This window comes from Neodiprion lecontei, chromosome 1 (assembly GCF_021901455.1).
Source record: "Neodiprion lecontei isolate iyNeoLeco1 chromosome 1, iyNeoLeco1.1, whole genome shotgun sequence".
NCBI lineage: Eukaryota > Metazoa > Arthropoda > Insecta > Hymenoptera > Diprionidae > Neodiprion > Neodiprion lecontei.
In genome coordinates, this window is record NC_060260.1 from 25,179,495 (window position 1) to 25,197,846 (window position 18,352).

The 18,352-nt window shown below is 40.8% G+C and overlaps 1 protein-coding gene across 2 annotated transcripts in view; it reads right to left on the reverse strand.

Annotated features, from left to right (window-relative positions):
* Positions 1–16,884, reverse strand: part of LOC107223842 (proto-oncogene tyrosine-protein kinase receptor Ret) — a 59,175-nt gene extending 42,291 nt beyond the window's left edge. For both annotated transcript variants that reach the window (XM_046735260.1, XM_015663658.2), the window contains exon 1: positions 16,358–16,884. In XM_046735260.1, coding sequence (XP_046591216.1) covers positions 16,358–16,409 — 52 coding nt within the window. In that variant the 5' untranslated portion in view covers positions 16,410–16,884. The remainder of the gene's footprint in view (positions 1–16,357) is intronic.
* Between the last annotated feature and the right edge of the window lie 1,468 nt (positions 16,885–18,352).

An 18,352-nucleotide genomic window follows, 5' to 3' on the forward strand; every position in this document is an offset into this window, starting at 1 on the left:
ACAACATTATGCAGACGACGAATGCATGCACATATTTTTATACACGTGTATAGTGTTTGTTCACAATGATAGTAAGAGGTTTGCGCTAATTAAATAGCTATGCTAGATCACTTCCTCGTTCCAACGTATTATCATATTAGCCTGATGCATATGATATGTCGCGTTACGTATTATATTTATTTTTCGGTACACGCATGTACCTGTTTATTTATTTTTTATTGTTCTTTTTTTTCCCCCATCGTCCTTTTTCATTGCATTTAAGGCACGGCTTGTTATTTACACTTGCGTTCGGACACGTCTATCACGAGCGAGATTTACTCCGGTATAACCTGTGCAGCAGCAGCTTTGAATTTCGAATTAAACTCGCAGGGGAAACGACGCTGTTTATTACTGATCGTATCGTTTTTATAACGCATTCTCGACATCCACGTGCTTCTATGTCACCGTACAAATTACTCTCATAAATTCCCTACTGAAATGACAAAAACAACAAAGAATGAATCCTGCGTTTTTCTCAATAACATTTGATCATGGTTTTGCTTAATAATTTTAAGTGATTTTGAAACTTGTACAGCGCTTTTCAAAATGAAAGGTCTTTGACAAATACTGATATTGGTACATACTATAATACTTCAAAAGCTTGTAGCATCCGTTATTGTAAAATTATGGAACATATGACCCAGTTGGACTCTGTTTGGAAAAAATTTTTAACCCCCCTTCAATGATTAAAACCTCGAGGTAAACGACAATTTCAAACATTTCTATCACACCTTTTAACCTCGCAACATTCTCGTTCCGACAATGAAATAACTGAGTTTAATGAGGCATAACTTCTGCGTGCTAAATAACATTTTGTACCCTTAAACGCAAGCTGCTTATGCGAATGAAGTGGATTCGTGGATAAGTACTCTGTAGGAAAAGGTCTCCTAGTTCTGTTAAACATTTTTCTTGCCCAAGAAATGGTTCTTTTTTATGAAAGCAATTGAATAAAATAGACTAATTATTTATTTATGTCCGAGAACAATTTTTTACTGAATTCAAAAGAGCTCTAATGAGGAGCAAATTTTTCTCGGAGCTTACTTTGCGTTGGCGTTGAATCGATATTGACAGTATGACGGATGGGTTTAATTTATCACAGTCAAACGCGTTATAGATTGTACCAGATTCCGGAAAGAGACATTCGTATTACGATATTCGCAAAGGAAATACGAATATATTCCACAATTGTTATACATCAAGAATTTTCAAGCCATACACGGATATTCCTTATTTTCAATACGCTATATCAGAATATTTCATTAGCTCGCGACATGTCACCTCATAAACAAAGCTACGTTCAAATTATATCAATTTTTTAAAATCTATTTCATCCATTAGTTGTTATAATGTAATGATTGTTCCTTGAATTACTACACATTTTTAGAAAAGTCTTTAAAAGAAAATGAGGGAAACAAATGTGGAGATGCAATTTTTGGTCCAATAGAAGCAGGAAATTTTACACACAGAACCACAATGTCAGAGTTAGAGAGACAGAAGGAAATTCGTAGATGCTTCGGTATATTTTTGTGGACAAAAATAAGGTTATAAAATATTTCACAAAAATTATGAAGAGTCTTTCAAGATCAGATAAAGAATCACTAAATTATATGTCATTCCAGTTTTATTACAGCTGGCGTTGAATAACTCTTCACTGTAACCGTTTCCCTGCTCGTTTCAACGGGTGAAAAAATTGCATTTCCGAGGATAACGTAATATATCATTCGTATGTTACGTATATCTCTTAATCTGGCTGTACGTTAACCTTGCCATTCGCTGAAATCGCTGCTCTGGATGTCATGTGCGGGACAACGCGCCAGAAAATTCACTCGGCAGCACTCGAACCTTGAACTTCCATCTCCCAACCGCAAAACTGCCTCAGTTTCATTAAATATTCTAATTGCTCCCGTTTCGACTCTTACCGACGTCTACTACACGAAATGTGCCCACTATTAGGTGCCCGCTGCACTTTAGGGAACGTAATAAATGCACGCGTTATGCACACGTTGAGGCGCGACGAATAAAGTAACTGCTAGATGTTCATTTCATACGTACAATGGAAGCTAAAAGGATCAATATTGGATTAATAAATTGGGGAATGTGAATTTCTGAAAAACATTCTCAAGACGTACAAAATCTGGAGGATAAAAACTCAGATCGATTCGGTATCAACTATTTTCGAAACCGCCGAATTTTACGTTATTGTTTAACAGTGGCGGTCAAAAGTTTGAGCAGATCATCCAATGAAATTAGGTTCAATCTTTTTTCGTCCACAAATTTGAGGGATGTTGGGACGAGGATTAATTTTAAGGAATGATAGAGTTTAAACCGAGTTATTCTATTCCCAACATTTCCTCAATGGCTTCGAAACTCTCAATAAATTATCCCCTCTTAAAAAACGCCAAGTGAATTCGACTTTTCGAATTACGTACGGCAATTCCACTTTACAGTAAATCATATCACCGTGATCATATGTTTTTTTTTTTTTCATGTAAGTGTATCAGCTTGCGAGAAGTCAAGCTGATTTAGTAAGTTATATTAAAATCTATCAACGTTTACGTTTTGCCGAAGTAATTCGGTGACTCGAGACCAAGCAATTTATCAAGTTGGTTTAAAGAAAAATATGATTGAGAAAAAGTTGAACTTGTGCACTTGTTTCTTTACAACGGAATTCACGCTGTTCAAAGATATCGAGTGTTGTTGGTCCTTATCGCGAAGTTCAAATAGGTACGTAAACTATGATAAAACAAAGTCTAAAGCCAACTGTAATCTTTGTTTGACAGCAAACACGAGAATTGACACGACTGAATAATTTAGCTCAGTTCACGTGCTCTGGCAAATGATTACGGTCCGAAATTTCGATAATTCCAGAATTGCATCCCACGGCGTTATTCGTTTTACAAACGCGAGTTGAAGCGTCCCGTACCCAAAAGTTTCCCGTTTTATGGACACTTTGAACCTGGCGGTGCCGTTGCACCGTGATCTTTGCAGATCGATAGCTGCGTTTGACGGAAGACCAGGAATTGAGCATGTATAAGGTATTCGCGGCGATAGCGACGAACTTCCAGGTTGGGGTTAAGGCCACAGACTTGCATGCTTCTAGGCAATAAGTTGCCCGCGACTGCGACCAGAGACAGCAAACAGAAGGCTCACCGAATCGATACCTTAACGGTAACATGCATCTGTCTTGGTGCACGTTAGACACATCACGGAGGGTGTGATACACCTTCGCACAGGCCTGCATTCGTTCCCGGCATCGTGCACCGCGGGAAGTTCGTGCATAAAAGGTGAAGGAAACGACGGCACGTTGTGAAGTCACCGTGAAATTTATTTGTGTGCACGCTTTATGCCTGTCCTATTTTCGTTAAGAATAGGTAAGATAAACTTCATTTCAATGAACTTTGATGGAATTGGTGAAGCGAATTTTCTTTCAATATAGACTGGTAAAAAGTATATAATTTAGAATTTTCTACTTGACGTAACAAAATTCAGAACGCGCAGTAAAGTTAACAACATATAAATAATATATAAATTTAAACTAATAAAGTTAAATACCAATCGATTCATGTACATCTTTTGAATTTTTAAAACAATAGCTTTTTTGTTCGTAATAAATAAATATACCAAAAATCGTCCGAGATAATTTTTCTTGAGCTTGCCGGTGGGTGAAAAGAAAAACTCGATACACGCCTTTACTCGTTATAATTTACAGATGATAAACTTGTGATTAAACAATAATTGCATTATTATTACCCAAAATCTGCCGCAGACGATCTGTGGAGAATTTATTCCGACATCAAACACGAGTCATAATTTATCAGATTCGGACAAGCAGTGTGGAATTTTTTGTGAAAAATTGCAGAATAATGTTATTTCCCTGAAGCTGTTAACGTAACGAGGTCTTACCATTTAAAATTCTCCCCTATGTCACGAGGACTTCTTTAGTTACGTGTAAATAGATTAGCTCAAATGAGCCTTTTGAGTCATTATTTTATCACCTCTGACAACTAGTTTCAACCATATTTTTTCCCGGACTGTACGTCCCGTACATCTTTAACCCTTCAGTGCCCGGTGATGGTAAAGAAAAGAGAGAAAGAAGTGTAAAAAAATATGACGAGCTTTGGGCCATTGTCTGTAAATTTCTGATGCCGGAGTTTCATCAAAGATTTCATGTGTTCAATAACTAAAATTTAGAAACCAATTTTTCGTGTATATCGTGACCCGGAGAAACGTTTTGCAGTTAAACGGAAGTCGGTTGTGGGAGTTGAATTCAATCATAGTAAGTAAGAGTTTTCAAACATCGTCACAAAGCGTCTTTCCGCGAACGGTCGGCACGAGACATGCCTGCTTAAGGGTGAACCAAAAGCGAGAGAATCCCCGTCGTCCTCAGCTGGAACGGCCAACGCCGCAGGTATAAAACTCTGTATAATAATACACACCTATAAGCCATTGTTGTGTACCTTGAAATTCAACCTGTCCTACGCCAGGATGCGTTTTATGCCGTGTAATGCTAATGTCCCTCAAGGATCGATAACAGGGGTTCGCCCAATGCTCCGTGTCGACGCTCCTGCTCGTGGCGCAGCGGCCTGCAGGATGAGGACGACGCGTCGACCTCCGACTCGAAGTCTTCTTACTTACTGCAAAAGTTTGTTTAAACTGTATAGCTGACGTAGCCCGGTGCGTCGGTTGATCAAGAAGTGATTAGGGGGACTTCGAGACGTCCTTTTGATCGCCTGATCAAAGGGCTGGTTTCTTATTTTGGAAAACTTTTCGGACAAACGCCGTGAGTTTTTACAAATTCGCAATAATTCGTTCTGCTGGTCGTGCCAAAAAGCACATTCGAACGAATTTGAAGATCTTTAAACACACTTCGAACAGTTTCATGGTATAAATTGCAACCTTCTACGTGGCGCGAGCTTTTTCAAAGCACATTTTTCATCAATCTTACGCAAACCTTGTCCCAGCAATCACATATGAAACTGCTAATCACTATCCTGCTGTTTAGCAATTTTTTTTTCTTTATCGAATAATTGACCGGCAGTCTTCGGTCTTTAGTCTCATCGTTGCTGGAACGAGCTTCTTCAAGACGGGCAATTTGTCATTACCGGCTCTTCAGGAACCAGTGCTATCAATTGTTCCATCCGAGCGGTGGGCAGAGTTTCTTTTTTCGTCTCTGAGTTACATTTTTACTCGGCTGATGGACGGGCTCTGCACCCACGGTGAAAGAATTTCAAGCTCGACTGGAGTGAAATTTGTGTGCGGAGGTTTTGACGATCGAAGACGAACCGTTGGAGAAACAAGACGGAGTCTTCGTTATTCGAAAATTGCAGACGGCCATTACTTTCAGTATAATTGGCAGGGGAACGGCGCTCCGCGGTACATCTATACGATACCGTCAAGCACTTCCCGTAGTAATTATGAAAAATCAGGTTGATGGGTCTGTGGTTGATTTTGGCCGGATACTGTTACGGAGCGATAAGATTCAGGATCGTTATATGACCGTCGAAGTTTGAGAACAATAAATAGCGTAAGGCTGGAAACCGACGTGACTGTGGCAGAGTTTCGCTCGATAGTCGGACGACGGGACCGTGAAGTCTATCAAGCAGATCTATTTATACTCAGGTATAAGGTATACGCGATCGTTTCGTTCGGCATGATTTAAAGTGTTGCGCTTCGGTTCGAGATATAAATATATAAATACGAGACATTTGCTTCTTGACGTCTAACATGTACTGTAAAGCGTCTAGATACTATAAATAACACGGTTAATTGGTCGCTTATACATAGGCAGGGAGGCTCGTTACGCGAGGCTTCGGGTACGCTGCAGCAAATTGCCGATATGAAGATTGCCTCGAGGAAAAAAAAAATTAAAGTAAACCAAAATAAAAACACACAAGATTATTATCTCTTCCGTACTGCCCCCGGGCTGATATTTATTATTTCGGAGTTTTTATCTGCTCCACTAATTCCAAGCCAAATACTAACGTACGCGATGCGCTGCAGTGCACAGAAGTCACACAAGATTATTAATTATCATTTTACGAGTACGATAATTACTCGGCGGAACGTATAAAAGTCAGATCTTGGCACGTGTCGCATCGAATTAAATAATCATTCTCAGTTAAAACTACCTCCGGTCTTTTAAAAGCGAGATAATTTCAGGCCTTAAACCAAGTTCATCCACCCCCTGATCAATATACGCTTATTCGCTACCCGAGTTAGTCAAGGCAACGAGTATCGAAGATGAAGCCTTTGGAGGGTTGAAGAGTTCAACTTGGCTTACAGCTCATTCGCTCATCCCTTCTTTTTTACCATTTTTCAAATCGTACACACTACGAATGTTAATTATTGCCAAAGTTATCGTTTTTATCCTGTACAGCCACGAACGATACGACGATTATTGTGTTAAAATCTCTTCATGATATCGATTCCAAGTATTCTTTGCATACTCGATGAGTCACACAGAGTCAAATTTGTCACATAGAGACCGTGATCTAGAAGCGGCGGGGCGAAGACAAATTACACAGTAATCGCGGCGTAATATCAAGTAACGAGACCATAGAAGACCGAATTCGAGCATCGCTGAACTCTTCCGTTGGTAATTCGGATATACGGCGATAATTCAGACCCTCGTTCGCGTTCTTAAGGATATTCGCTAAGCAGTTGTGATCACGAGGAGAGTCTAGGGTGAAAATAACAGTGCAGAGATCCATAAAAAATGGGACGAAATTAACCTCTTTGACGAATCAATTTGTACCCGTCAATTTTGGACAATTTTCCTCGCAATAAAATCAAACGCCTCTACGTTTCTAAAGTTACGCATTGTTAGGCGCCGGGCGGGAATTTTATAGGACAAACAAATTAGATGTATGCCATCGGTTAATGCACATACCCATGATACATTTAGCAATGAGCCGTGAACCGTGGGTGAGACACTTTGTTATAACAGTGCGGACATCCTAAATCAATGTCTCTATTGACGATATGTTATCTCCAGATATCATTCGACCTTGCACCTTCTCCGATCGCCCCTCACCGACCAACCGACCATGGAATGGCCGGTGAGGTTGAGTTGTAAACGAGGATGGCAGAGGGGCTCGTGAATAGGTAACTGCATAGAGACTGATCTCGCTGATGAGTCAATGTTGTCGGAAGCGAGGTTTTTTTCTTTCCCCCCCCCCTCGTCGAGTCTGACCTAGGCCTAGACTCGGCTGTCGTGACCACGTCATTAGGTAACCTTTGATGTACGGTGTCCAAGAGTTTCCCCTCGCAGTAAGGGATACGATTAGTGCGCAAGTTCGCTTTTATGCAGGAAACTGTAATGACGAGGATACTGCGATCTGTAATTTGGTGTCAATCTAACGCGATCTCATAACAAATTTCAGAATCGACCACGAAAACTGATCCCGGCCAATTTGGTCATCAGTTTCTGTTGCGTTGTACACTGAGAAAAATTTCATTTGTTATAATAACTAGAAAAATTCAGTAAAACAAGTATCGTTAGAAAAACTGTTTGAATAATGTTTGGAATTACGAAAAACGAGGTACGCCCAACCATTTTGCGCTATTGTCGCTCCTTTTTTGGTAATTGCAACACAAAATCAGTTCGTTCGGTTTACTGAAATTTTTTAATTATATAAGGCTTTAACATCAATTTATTGTTGCAAAAACGTTACATGTTCGCTACAGATACAAGAAAATATAGTAACACTGATCGTAATAAAAAAGAATAGTAACGGATACTAGACTTTCCGGTAACGGCTAGAAAACTAATTTTCATTTTGTACCTAGAACTATATTTTTCGATTGTGGTAAATAATGAAAGTAGTCAAGGACTTTAAATTTCTCTCTGCGTAGTTTTGGGTTGCCGATTATTGACTGCGGGATTTATAGATACAGCAATGTGAAATCACACACATGTATTCTGCGTATTCTCAATTCTATAATGACGTCATTGCGACTCTGCTTCGAAATTTCCGAGCTTATATATCACGCACCTGTCGTCATCCAGTGAAAAGTAGCTAAAACTGCGAGTTGATTTTTACCGACAGGTTCGGGCTGCCAAAATGCATACGCGTGTTAGTGACGAGCACCGTTCTCGATCCGAAAATTGAACTATGTGTGCGCCACACGCACGCAAACGCACACAAAGTTGCTTATCTGTTTGTCAGGTCTTTATACAGAGTGATGTTCCGGTGTTTTCGGGAAAAAACGTTATACTATACCGCATAACTATACGTGTACCGTAGCCGACAGACGTTATAGGCAGCAGGAAAAGCAGAGACGGCGGTGCCAGATTACCTATCGTACCTCACAGAAGCTCTGACAAGCAATTAGTAACGGTACCGCTCTATCGCGTTCTGAAAATACCGTGGAAACGAAAATAAAAATTCGGTGCTAGGCACACGGAATGGATTTGAACACACGCAAGGTTCGATTTTTAAACAAACGATAATTTAAACTCAACAAGTAGTGTGCGATATCTCTCCGCAAAATGGGCCACTGCATTGCGACTGTAAAGTTGAGCCATGAATTTAATTACTTAATTCTCCGCAGGCCACCTGAATCGGATTTAAATACGTATAATCCTAAGACCAAACTTCCGGCAACCGGAAAGGCTCCAAAGCCCCGAATTAAGAAAAGACAGGCGGTCCGTCAGGCGGTTCTGAATGAATATTTCCATCAGGTTAACGGTTAAGAATTGGCGATTGACGTTCGCGCGGTGCAGAAAGCGGGCAGACAGACGTACCAAACACATATAAGACGCTACTGCGTCACGCGGAGCTTTAATTAACGCCTTCTGTTTGCACACCTTCTCTGGCGGCTATAACACTAAAATAGGAAACGCAATATCCTTGTCTGGTCTGACGCGAGACTCGACTCGACCAGACTTGGTCTGGTTCATGGCTTTGGCTTGGGTTAAATCCTGATTATACCGTACGTGGTGCGTCCGATGTAATCAATTTCAACACTGGACGAGACCTCGGATTTAAAGAGTCATCTGGAGGATTGATTCTGGAGAGTGGACAGTAGCTTATTGTTGGAAGCTGTAAAAATGTCACAATTCCAATGCGTCGTTGTGGTCTTGACAACCAGAAGCTACTATCCTTCCGAATTTCGAGTACTACAACTTTCGTGTAACCGCAGAGAAAAATTGAGCCGGCAAAATTTGGAAAAAGATCAATTCATTCAGGCCGAGTCCAGACCAACAAGATGACTCGGCTTATCCTGATAACCATGGAATGGCGCGTGTTGTTTTTTCTCTATTAAACACACGTTTGACCTTCGATCTCTGAAACTGAGCTGAACGCCTCGGACTTGGTAACCATTGTACAAAATATCGGCCGGACATCCCTCGAGGATAATAAAAAGAACTACAATCGCCTTTGGCCTTGTGTTGGGAATACGCAATAACGGTTCGAGCCAATATACTCATCACGTGTTAATCGAGAACGGGAACCAAGGGGCCGACATCGCGGGGTGCTGGTTGAGAAAAGACGCCTTCTCATCGGTTCCCAACGTACGGCCACATTATGGAAAGATCGATAGCGGCTACTCGATTCGTGGCTATATTCGTCGGTCGACTCGCAGCGGATGAAGACTTCAAGATCCGAGATTCACGTCAGTCACTGTCTTTTCAGGCTTGGCTTGGGTTTGCGGAGCGGCAGGGGAACCGATAAGGAAACTGCAATCATGAAATGGAGTCAAGACGGTGCAACCGTAATGAGGATTACTAGTCCAATCGGGGCTGCACGCTTGTTACCGAGGAGGTGAGTGTCTCGACGAGAAGCTCTACCGCACGGAAACGAAAGATAAAATTACGCCTCTTTCAATGCAACCTAAATTAAGTCAACCAGCCTGAGAGTGCGAATTCCTGCGTGAGACCGAGCTTCTGCATCGAGTCTCGCTTCCAGCGTTCAAGTCTCCGCTTCAAGGAGACGTGCGGCACCGAGGCGTACATACCTGGATTTGTTATCGATCGGTTCCAAGATTGCTGCAATTAACGCGGATACACTTATCCGGCCACTCAATGAGCTTGGTTTTATCACGCAGGTACCTGAAGTTTCGAACGATAAAGTTTCGTCGAAATGAGTCTGAATAATCACACTGATATATCAAACAACTTTGCGTCAGCATTTTTTCAACCAAAAAAACCCGATTTCTGATTACGATTCGGTATCGATTCGCTAATGCCCTGCAGTTTTTTAGTTTGCGAATATCCAGATACGGGCATTCCAATCGCAAGTCAACGTCATTTATGGGTAGATTGCCTTTTTACCGTAATCGGTAACGTGGATCGAATACAATTTTTCTTTCGTAATACTCAATTAAAAATGAAGTAATCCTTACAACAGTGCAGACTAATTGAAGAAAGCGAACATTTCGGACAATCTTTAACTGCACATACGATTTGTTTTAATTAGCCTTGAGATTTTCGGTGAACCTGATCTATTTAAAATTGCATTATCATTCAAAAAATTTCTCATTAACGTCATCATTCAACGCTCGTCCGACTGTCAGCCGACTCTCATGCTGTCACACGATAGACAAAAGTTTACGGACTATGAAAAGTCAGACTGTTTACATTTCCCTGCGGTGCCTAGTTTCCCTTTCTTACAAGGTCCTCATAATAGTCCGCCTGTAGCATATATTGCCACGAGGTAGCCGACGATGATAGACTGAAAAACGTACTTGAATAACCCCTCGGCGTTAAGTACCCTGCATCGCGTACGAACGTCTCATCCCTCGAAAATTTGTGGCACTTGCTTGACGCAGATATACGGCACGAGAGGCCAAACACACTTAGGGCAAAGCTCCGCAGTGTGTATAACGAAAGTATCACGAAACTCTCATTGAAACACCGTCAAAGCAGCACGTCACGCACCACTAAAAATATGAGAACTGCGTCTGAGTCCTCATCTCAATGCAGAGTTAAATTTTCGTGTAATTTTTCATGTTTTTATTTCCGAACCCTCAAATTTTATACACCTTCAACGACAACAGAGTTCTACGTTTTTCAGATTGAATTTGAAAGTATGAAAATTCAGGGTATTGTGATTAGAAAATACCATTTTCATGGTGAACTTTTTTACGGGTGGTCACACAGATGTATAGAATCTATTCCCATACTTATTTCGGCCGACAACTTCCATTTTTATCGAGGAAAGGTCAATTTCCGTAACAAAGCACTCTATATACGGTAAATTCGTGCCGCTGATACTTCCAGGTCTGTTTTTTTTTTTTTTTTTCTTTTATCTCATATATTCGTAAAATTGAGTTTCATAAGTATGAATACGTATATATGTGCAGGACTTTCTTGTCTTGTGAATATTTGGCATATATTAATTAAGTCACCGAGTCCTGCTACGAGAAAGTTAAATGGGGACCTGGGATCAGCCGTGTTTATATTCGATAAATTACTCCAAGATTTCCATCAATCATCTCAAATCAGGTACATAATTACGCGTCTGGTGAAACTTGTGTACACGGATTCAAGCGGCGTTTTAATGCGCCTACATATTTCCCCGCACTTGTGACGCTAAGAAGCATTCACTAAAGCGATTTTTCTTACAAAGTTTCTCCAAAATGTCGAACTTTCTCAGAGCTTCTCGTAAAAAACGATTGAACTGATGTCTACAGAGCCTTGCAAAGGATTTCACAAAAGTATAACTAAATTTGTTTCTTTCGTTTTACAAAATTAATCTATCGCACCAAATTTTTCTCAAGATTTTTTGTACGATTTTCACAAGTACGTATAATTACAGCTACGGTAAAACGGCTTTGTCGAGCCTGTGATCACGTATTTAATCGAAACCACTTAATTCAGTCACCTTGGGTCGTAACGCTCAAGACGCGATTTCACCGGATTTGTGCTGGGTAAACCGGGTATCTAATTTCATAGGGATGAAAGGATATAGACAGAAATTATTTTGAGTATTTCCGTTCAAATTGTTTCAAGCCATCAACTCTGAATCCCAGGAATTATACAAACAATACACGACTCACGATTAGACCGAAGTGCAGAAGCTGGACTTTTGCAACGAAAATAATGAAAAAAGTGACAGAGAAATTGTCGGAGAGATGAGAATATTCGCAATAAATTGGACAATAGATACCATAACTTCGCAATATACGCAGTCCAATTTATTTGCCTTATACAGGATAAATCCCACTGTAATCCCATTTGTCCGTATATCATACATTATCCTGGTTGCGATTTTCGAACATCAATACGGTATTTACACCCCTGAAGTTAATCGAAGCGTAGGACGATAAAGGTCAATCAATTTTAGCCAACGCCAAAACCACCCTCTGACACTCTAATTGCATATCTCACGCGAAAAATCGCAGCTGAACCGAGACTTGAGATTATACAGATATAAAGAGCGACGAGCCGCTGATATTTTTCGGGGGGAAAACTTGTCCCGGACAAGGAGCATCGTCGCGTGCACGCGAAAAAGGAGCAATTCAAGGTACGTCTACCTTGGTGTGTAAGATTCAAAGCTTCGTGGACAAGAACACATTTGTCCGTATGGCTGGTACGAGATCAGCAAATATAAACATCAAACATAACGTGCGGTTTAAATTTCACGGAACATATATATATACAAGCGTACGCACACGATGTATGCCAGAGATAAAAAATTATCGCGTCGCGACGATAAGCGAAAAATTCACAAAATAACGGAGTCCGTCGGTGATGCGAACTCTCTACAATTCCTCCACTTTACTCGTGTGCTTGTAAAAACGTGCAAAACTTATCAACAAATAAGGCAAAGAAAAATCCTAAAGTTACGCATTCCTTCAAACAAACATAAAAATTTCCCGTCGGATGATATTTGCAATATCAAGTCAATATTGAATCGAGCCTCAGGATACACATATATATATCCTTAATAAAAATTGTAAGTATCCCTCGTCTTCCAGGGCTTCGCAATCACGGTTTATTTTTTATTCTTCGTAGACGCGACGCTCACGGTGTCGTATGTGTAAGTTTCGATATGGTACCACACATGTGAGCAACAACCCAACCACCTACACAATCAAGTTAGTCAATCGAGTCCCTGGCTTGGGAAAATACTAGCTCTATTATCGGTTGTACCTACGTCATTACAGCGCAGTAAATAGATTGAAAATGGGTGTTCTCTTGGCCAGATAGATACTATTTAGCACAGCGTCGTTGGCTCGGTGCTGCTAATTCGATTCGCGCTAGCATCGGTGAATCGAAAAATTCGCAGCTGGTAGCATCGCCGCATATTTCACAGAATAGTTTCTCAAAAAGTTAGTCTATCTCCCCACAATCGACTCGACTGATTGTGAAACTGAATGGTGCCTAATGACACCCGCGGTAGAAAAAAAAAAAAAAAAAAAATTTCCGTCGCACCGCTGTTCCAACAAATTGCTCGGAAGACTTGAAATTAGGGAGGGTCTAGCCCTGTTCTACTCCCAGAGTACACACCGCCATTCAGAATTGACAACACAATCCACCAACGTCTCGACCCCGTCACGTTTCTTGTGTAAGTATCCCGAGTGGCGACGACCTTTATTTATTGTCGGAACGTCCGCCTAAACCTTCGCAGCTTCCGTTCGGGGCACAAGAAAAGTTAATACCCCTTATAGTGGCTTATAGGTAAGAGCCGAGACCATTGTGCCATCATCGGCTGAGAATATGACCACTGTTATAGTTCAACTGTAATTGGCTAATGCGACAAGCGAAGCGGGGCAGATGAGATCTCGTTAGACGGAAACTGTGCCGCAACGTGTTCATTCCAAGGATTAGGACTCGGGACCAACGGGGAAAAGGCGATCCTGCACAACCGAGAGCAGATGGTCGATGTCTAATTCCTCGCGTATATTGTAACGAAACTTCTGTGCGCTGGTTGAATCATCCGGATCATTCCTCCCTCTCGCTAATTCTGCGGCGTTTACATTATGCCTGTATATCTATTGTATGTATATCGCGATTTGTTGGCTGACACAATACGCCGTGTGGTACAAGACGGGATGGATCAAATCTGGGTCGCGACTCCTACTCGTGATCGTTAGTTTGAAATTGTGTTAATGGACGCTGAGCGTCATTCTCCAGTATCAATTACAACGGTGTTAATAGCTGGACGGCAAAAACCATTCAACGTGCTCTTGATTCTTCTCAAACTCGCATCCTTTCATAATTTGTTTCACGGTGACCGCCACCGGGGTGGGGTTGAAGTTTCGAATTGGAAGAATTCCGAAAGGATCTGATTCCGAATTATTTGGTGCGAAAACTTGGAGTAAAGAAATCGAACTTTTACGAAACGACGAAATTTCAAATAGTCGGAAACCCGAAGGCTTAAAGTTCCGAAAATTCAAGATACGATAGAGCAAAATTCTGAAAAATAAAGTTTCGGTAGAGTAAAATTCCAAAACTTAAAATATAAATACACGGCACAGTTTACTCAACGACTGGGTGTAAAAATCAGAAAAACCGGAAATCAGAACGACCAGGATTACGAATGTGAAAATATCGAAACTCCAAAACAGAGAAAGATCAAAGTGGTGAAATTTCACCAAACCAGGGATTCACAGAACTGTAAATCTTGGATCATTCGGAATTTTGATCTTTCAAATTATCAAATTTTCTCAGTATCGCAATTTCGGAACTTTGAGCGTCGGGTTTCGGACTATTCGAAACTTGGATGTTGTATCAAAGTTTCATTTTTTCACACTAAGTTTTACCACCGAAAAATTCGGAATTTGGCGCTTTCGGAATCTCTACTCCGTCCCCCACCACTGTCCTGGACCGGAATTGACTAGAATAATAACATCGGGATTACCTCGTTACTAAAAATTTGAGGAATCCAGTCAGTTGTGACAGTAATTTGAATTTGATAAACGGCCCAAGTTAATTCTACTTTTCCGCCAATGATCGTACGCTGAGTAACCAAAAACAAAATCTTATAATTTTCAGTTACTAACAATAGAACGGTAACGTTTATCCCGAATGCATATAATCGGTGTCAATTCTCTGGATCAACATACAATGGTTCGACCAGCTGATCGAATGCAAATTATGTATTTGGCGCATGGAAAGGTATATATGTATTATATATACGTTACATATATGCCGAATAGCCCTAGTAAGAATTTATAGTCGGTATGCTGTACATACATTAAGACTAATTAAGAGGGACTGTTAAAACGTTTTGGAGTCAGGTAGTTATTAGGAACAAGAACCTTACCTAGAAACAAGTTTTTGGCATGGATAAAATGGAAAAAAAAAGCGAAAGTAAACGCGGAGGTATTTCCGGCAGAAAGAGGGTCGTGGTTTGAAGTCGGTAGGTTCATCGGTTATAGAAAAAATAGGAAACAAGCCTTGTGCAACGAATATTTCGAAAAAATCACGTGCGCGAGAGACACTCGTTAAGCGTTAAAGCTGCATTCTTCGGGTTGCTGGGATTAGGATGAAACCACCTACATAGTATGTTTTCATTCCTATCCACGATACGGGCAAAGAATCGAGCCGGCTTATTATTGAATTTATTACAGTCCGACCATCGGCTTGCATAGTTATTCTTGAGTGCAGGATGCAGGTTAGTTAATTCTCAAACAACTGCGTTGCGCGCTCTACGGTAAACTACTGCTGGGAAAACACGCCGCTGCTGTTGCCGGTGCATTCGAAGATGGGCGTTAAATTGTAAACGTACACCTGTCATTAATGCCACAGGTGTTTTCGATGCTCCGATGATCCGGCCTGCACGCCAGTTCAACGTGATATAAAAAGGTATAGATGTAAATAATTCCTGGACGCCGGCTGCTGTTCCAGCTCTCTGTTGGCACCGCAGTTTGTTTACCGTTTCAAACGTGTCTCGAGATGTTTCAAACACGTCAAAAGCTCATTTGATGGATCGACCGAGTCGAGAGTGTACGTACTGCGAAATAAAAGAAAAATTTCAAATCGGAAATAACCGGCGGCTAATAGTCTCTTCGAAGGTCACGGCTGTCAAAAAACGACCGATTGTTCATTCGGACTGACTTTTAGCCAGGCACCGTCAAAATATCCTCGATTCTAAGGTAACGAGCCTTGCCTCTGCACAAGTGGAACAACGTTGTATTTATACGCAGTAGTTGGTCTATTTTCAAATCACCGCGTCGAGCGGCATTCGATCATAGTTCACGAATATTCGAGGATCGACTGTTTTCCCGAAAAGATAGATAACGCAGGATCGCTGATAGTTTCCGGCTCTAATTAACCTGCGCTCTCGATAATTATAAGAAACGAAAAGATGGAAGACAAAGACAAAAAGTAACAAAAAAAAAAAAAGAAAAAAAAACACCGTCTTACCTGCGGCGCACGTAGTCAGCAAAAGCAGCAGTCTGACAGTTCTAGTGTCCATCGCCGTGACGTGTGAATTTTCACCAATTCCTCGCCTTCTTTACTCGGTTTGCATCGTTCCCGGTAAACCGCTTCTCTTCTCTCTTATCTGACTGCGGTTAGGCGGTTAATTTATTCGCAAAAAATGTCAACCTCCGATTCCATCGACGCGACGCTGCAGACCTGCATCCACGATACCGTGACCATTTCAAAGCTTGCGAGCTCGCGTAAAAATTCCGCGGCACAAGTCACTGTTTTTCACTGTTTTATTTTTTTTTTCTTTTTTTTACTTTTCTTCTCTTTGTTCGAAACAACTTTCACGGTTTTAGTCCAAATTCGACAAGCGCGACGCACTCGTGTATTCGATCCCTCAAATCCGAAACGCAATTCTCAAAACTCGAACTCCGATTCTGACAGAATGACCGAGGCGCGTGGCCTGTCAAACGGTTCGTTGAAAGAATGCGCGAGGGTTGCTCCGTGAGCGTCGTGACGCAGCGGCGTGGCGGCCGATACTAAACCGACGTCGTTGCGTCGCGACGCCTCGCGTTATCACCAACTTTTCGCCTGCCGCCCACGCGCATGCGCCGAAATACCTTTAAGCCAGGGGTTGGAGTTACTTTCAATTCGGCTCCGCCGCGATCCATGTTTGCAATACGAAGAGGCGCTAATTGGTTTAAAAAATTTGTCTAATTTTCACCCCTTTTCACCTTATTAATATTCGCGTGAAACTGGGCGTATTGTAGACTGTATAAATATCGTATACTTTTCGCGTGTATTAAATGTAATAAGGGGCGAATTCGCCGAGCGGTCAACCCTCTCGTTACCATTTCTCTATTAGGTGTTTCAATTCTGTGGGAAATTAGAACCGCAAAGAAACGACAGAGAATACTAAATTATAACAGTATGTAAATACTTGTGACGTCGTTTTCACGCAATGGTCTGAGGATCACTTACTCATGACTAATTAATTAATAATTAGCATTGTTAAGAACGTGCTTGGTTTTTTCGAAGCATAATTTTAGAACTTCACTTTTTTTTAAACCAGGTGGCTAGATACACTGTTACACCGTTGATATATCAATCACTCGTGTTTTTAAATTTATACGGACAAAATTAGAATCGGATAAGAGATGTTAACTTGAAACTCGGTCCTGTATTTCTGCACAGTTTCCATTGAATTAAAAACCACTGCAACTGTCTAGTTTTTCAAACAATAATTGTATTTATAACTAGATATTTTTGCCATAGTTTGTAAGGAAAATTATTTCTAAACACTGGGGTTCGTAAAAAATGTACTGTAAATTTTAATCACAAAATACGTGAATATTTCGTTTTAGAAGAAAGGAGGTTAAAATAGGTTTTCAGAACTCGACCGACTATTGAAAAAGCGAGCATTTCACCCGAAATATAACCGAGAAATTTCGAAAGAATTGGTTGCCGTTAAAATTCCCTTTGTAGACACAGTGTCAGTCAAAAGTCTGTTGTACCACCTCTCGAAATTGGGTTAATCCCTACGTCTGCGTCGATGTCGCGGAACGATAAGACGAAGATTAATTCCGAGGGATTATCTCAGACTTATGGTCGCCATTGAACACTATATACGATATAAGAAGTTATACATGAAATTTCCGGTTTTCCGTACTTTTCATACCTTTCGGTTCGTATTAATACGCAAAACTCCTGATTCTCACGGTTGAGGATATATTCATTCGCGTTAAGATAATAGAATTATCGAATTTAGTAAATACCACATTTAGCTCTTCTACAAACGTAAATGAAATAAAGACAATTTTCTGACACAGGGAAAATTTTATTACTCATGATATCAATTGCAGTTCAAAATCTTTGAAAGATATGAGTTCTCTACGTAAGAAACTGCGAATCTTCGGATAAAAATGTCAAATTTGACATAAAAGTTGACAATATAAGAAACGAACGAGTTTTTTTTAGTTCTGTTTAATGGTT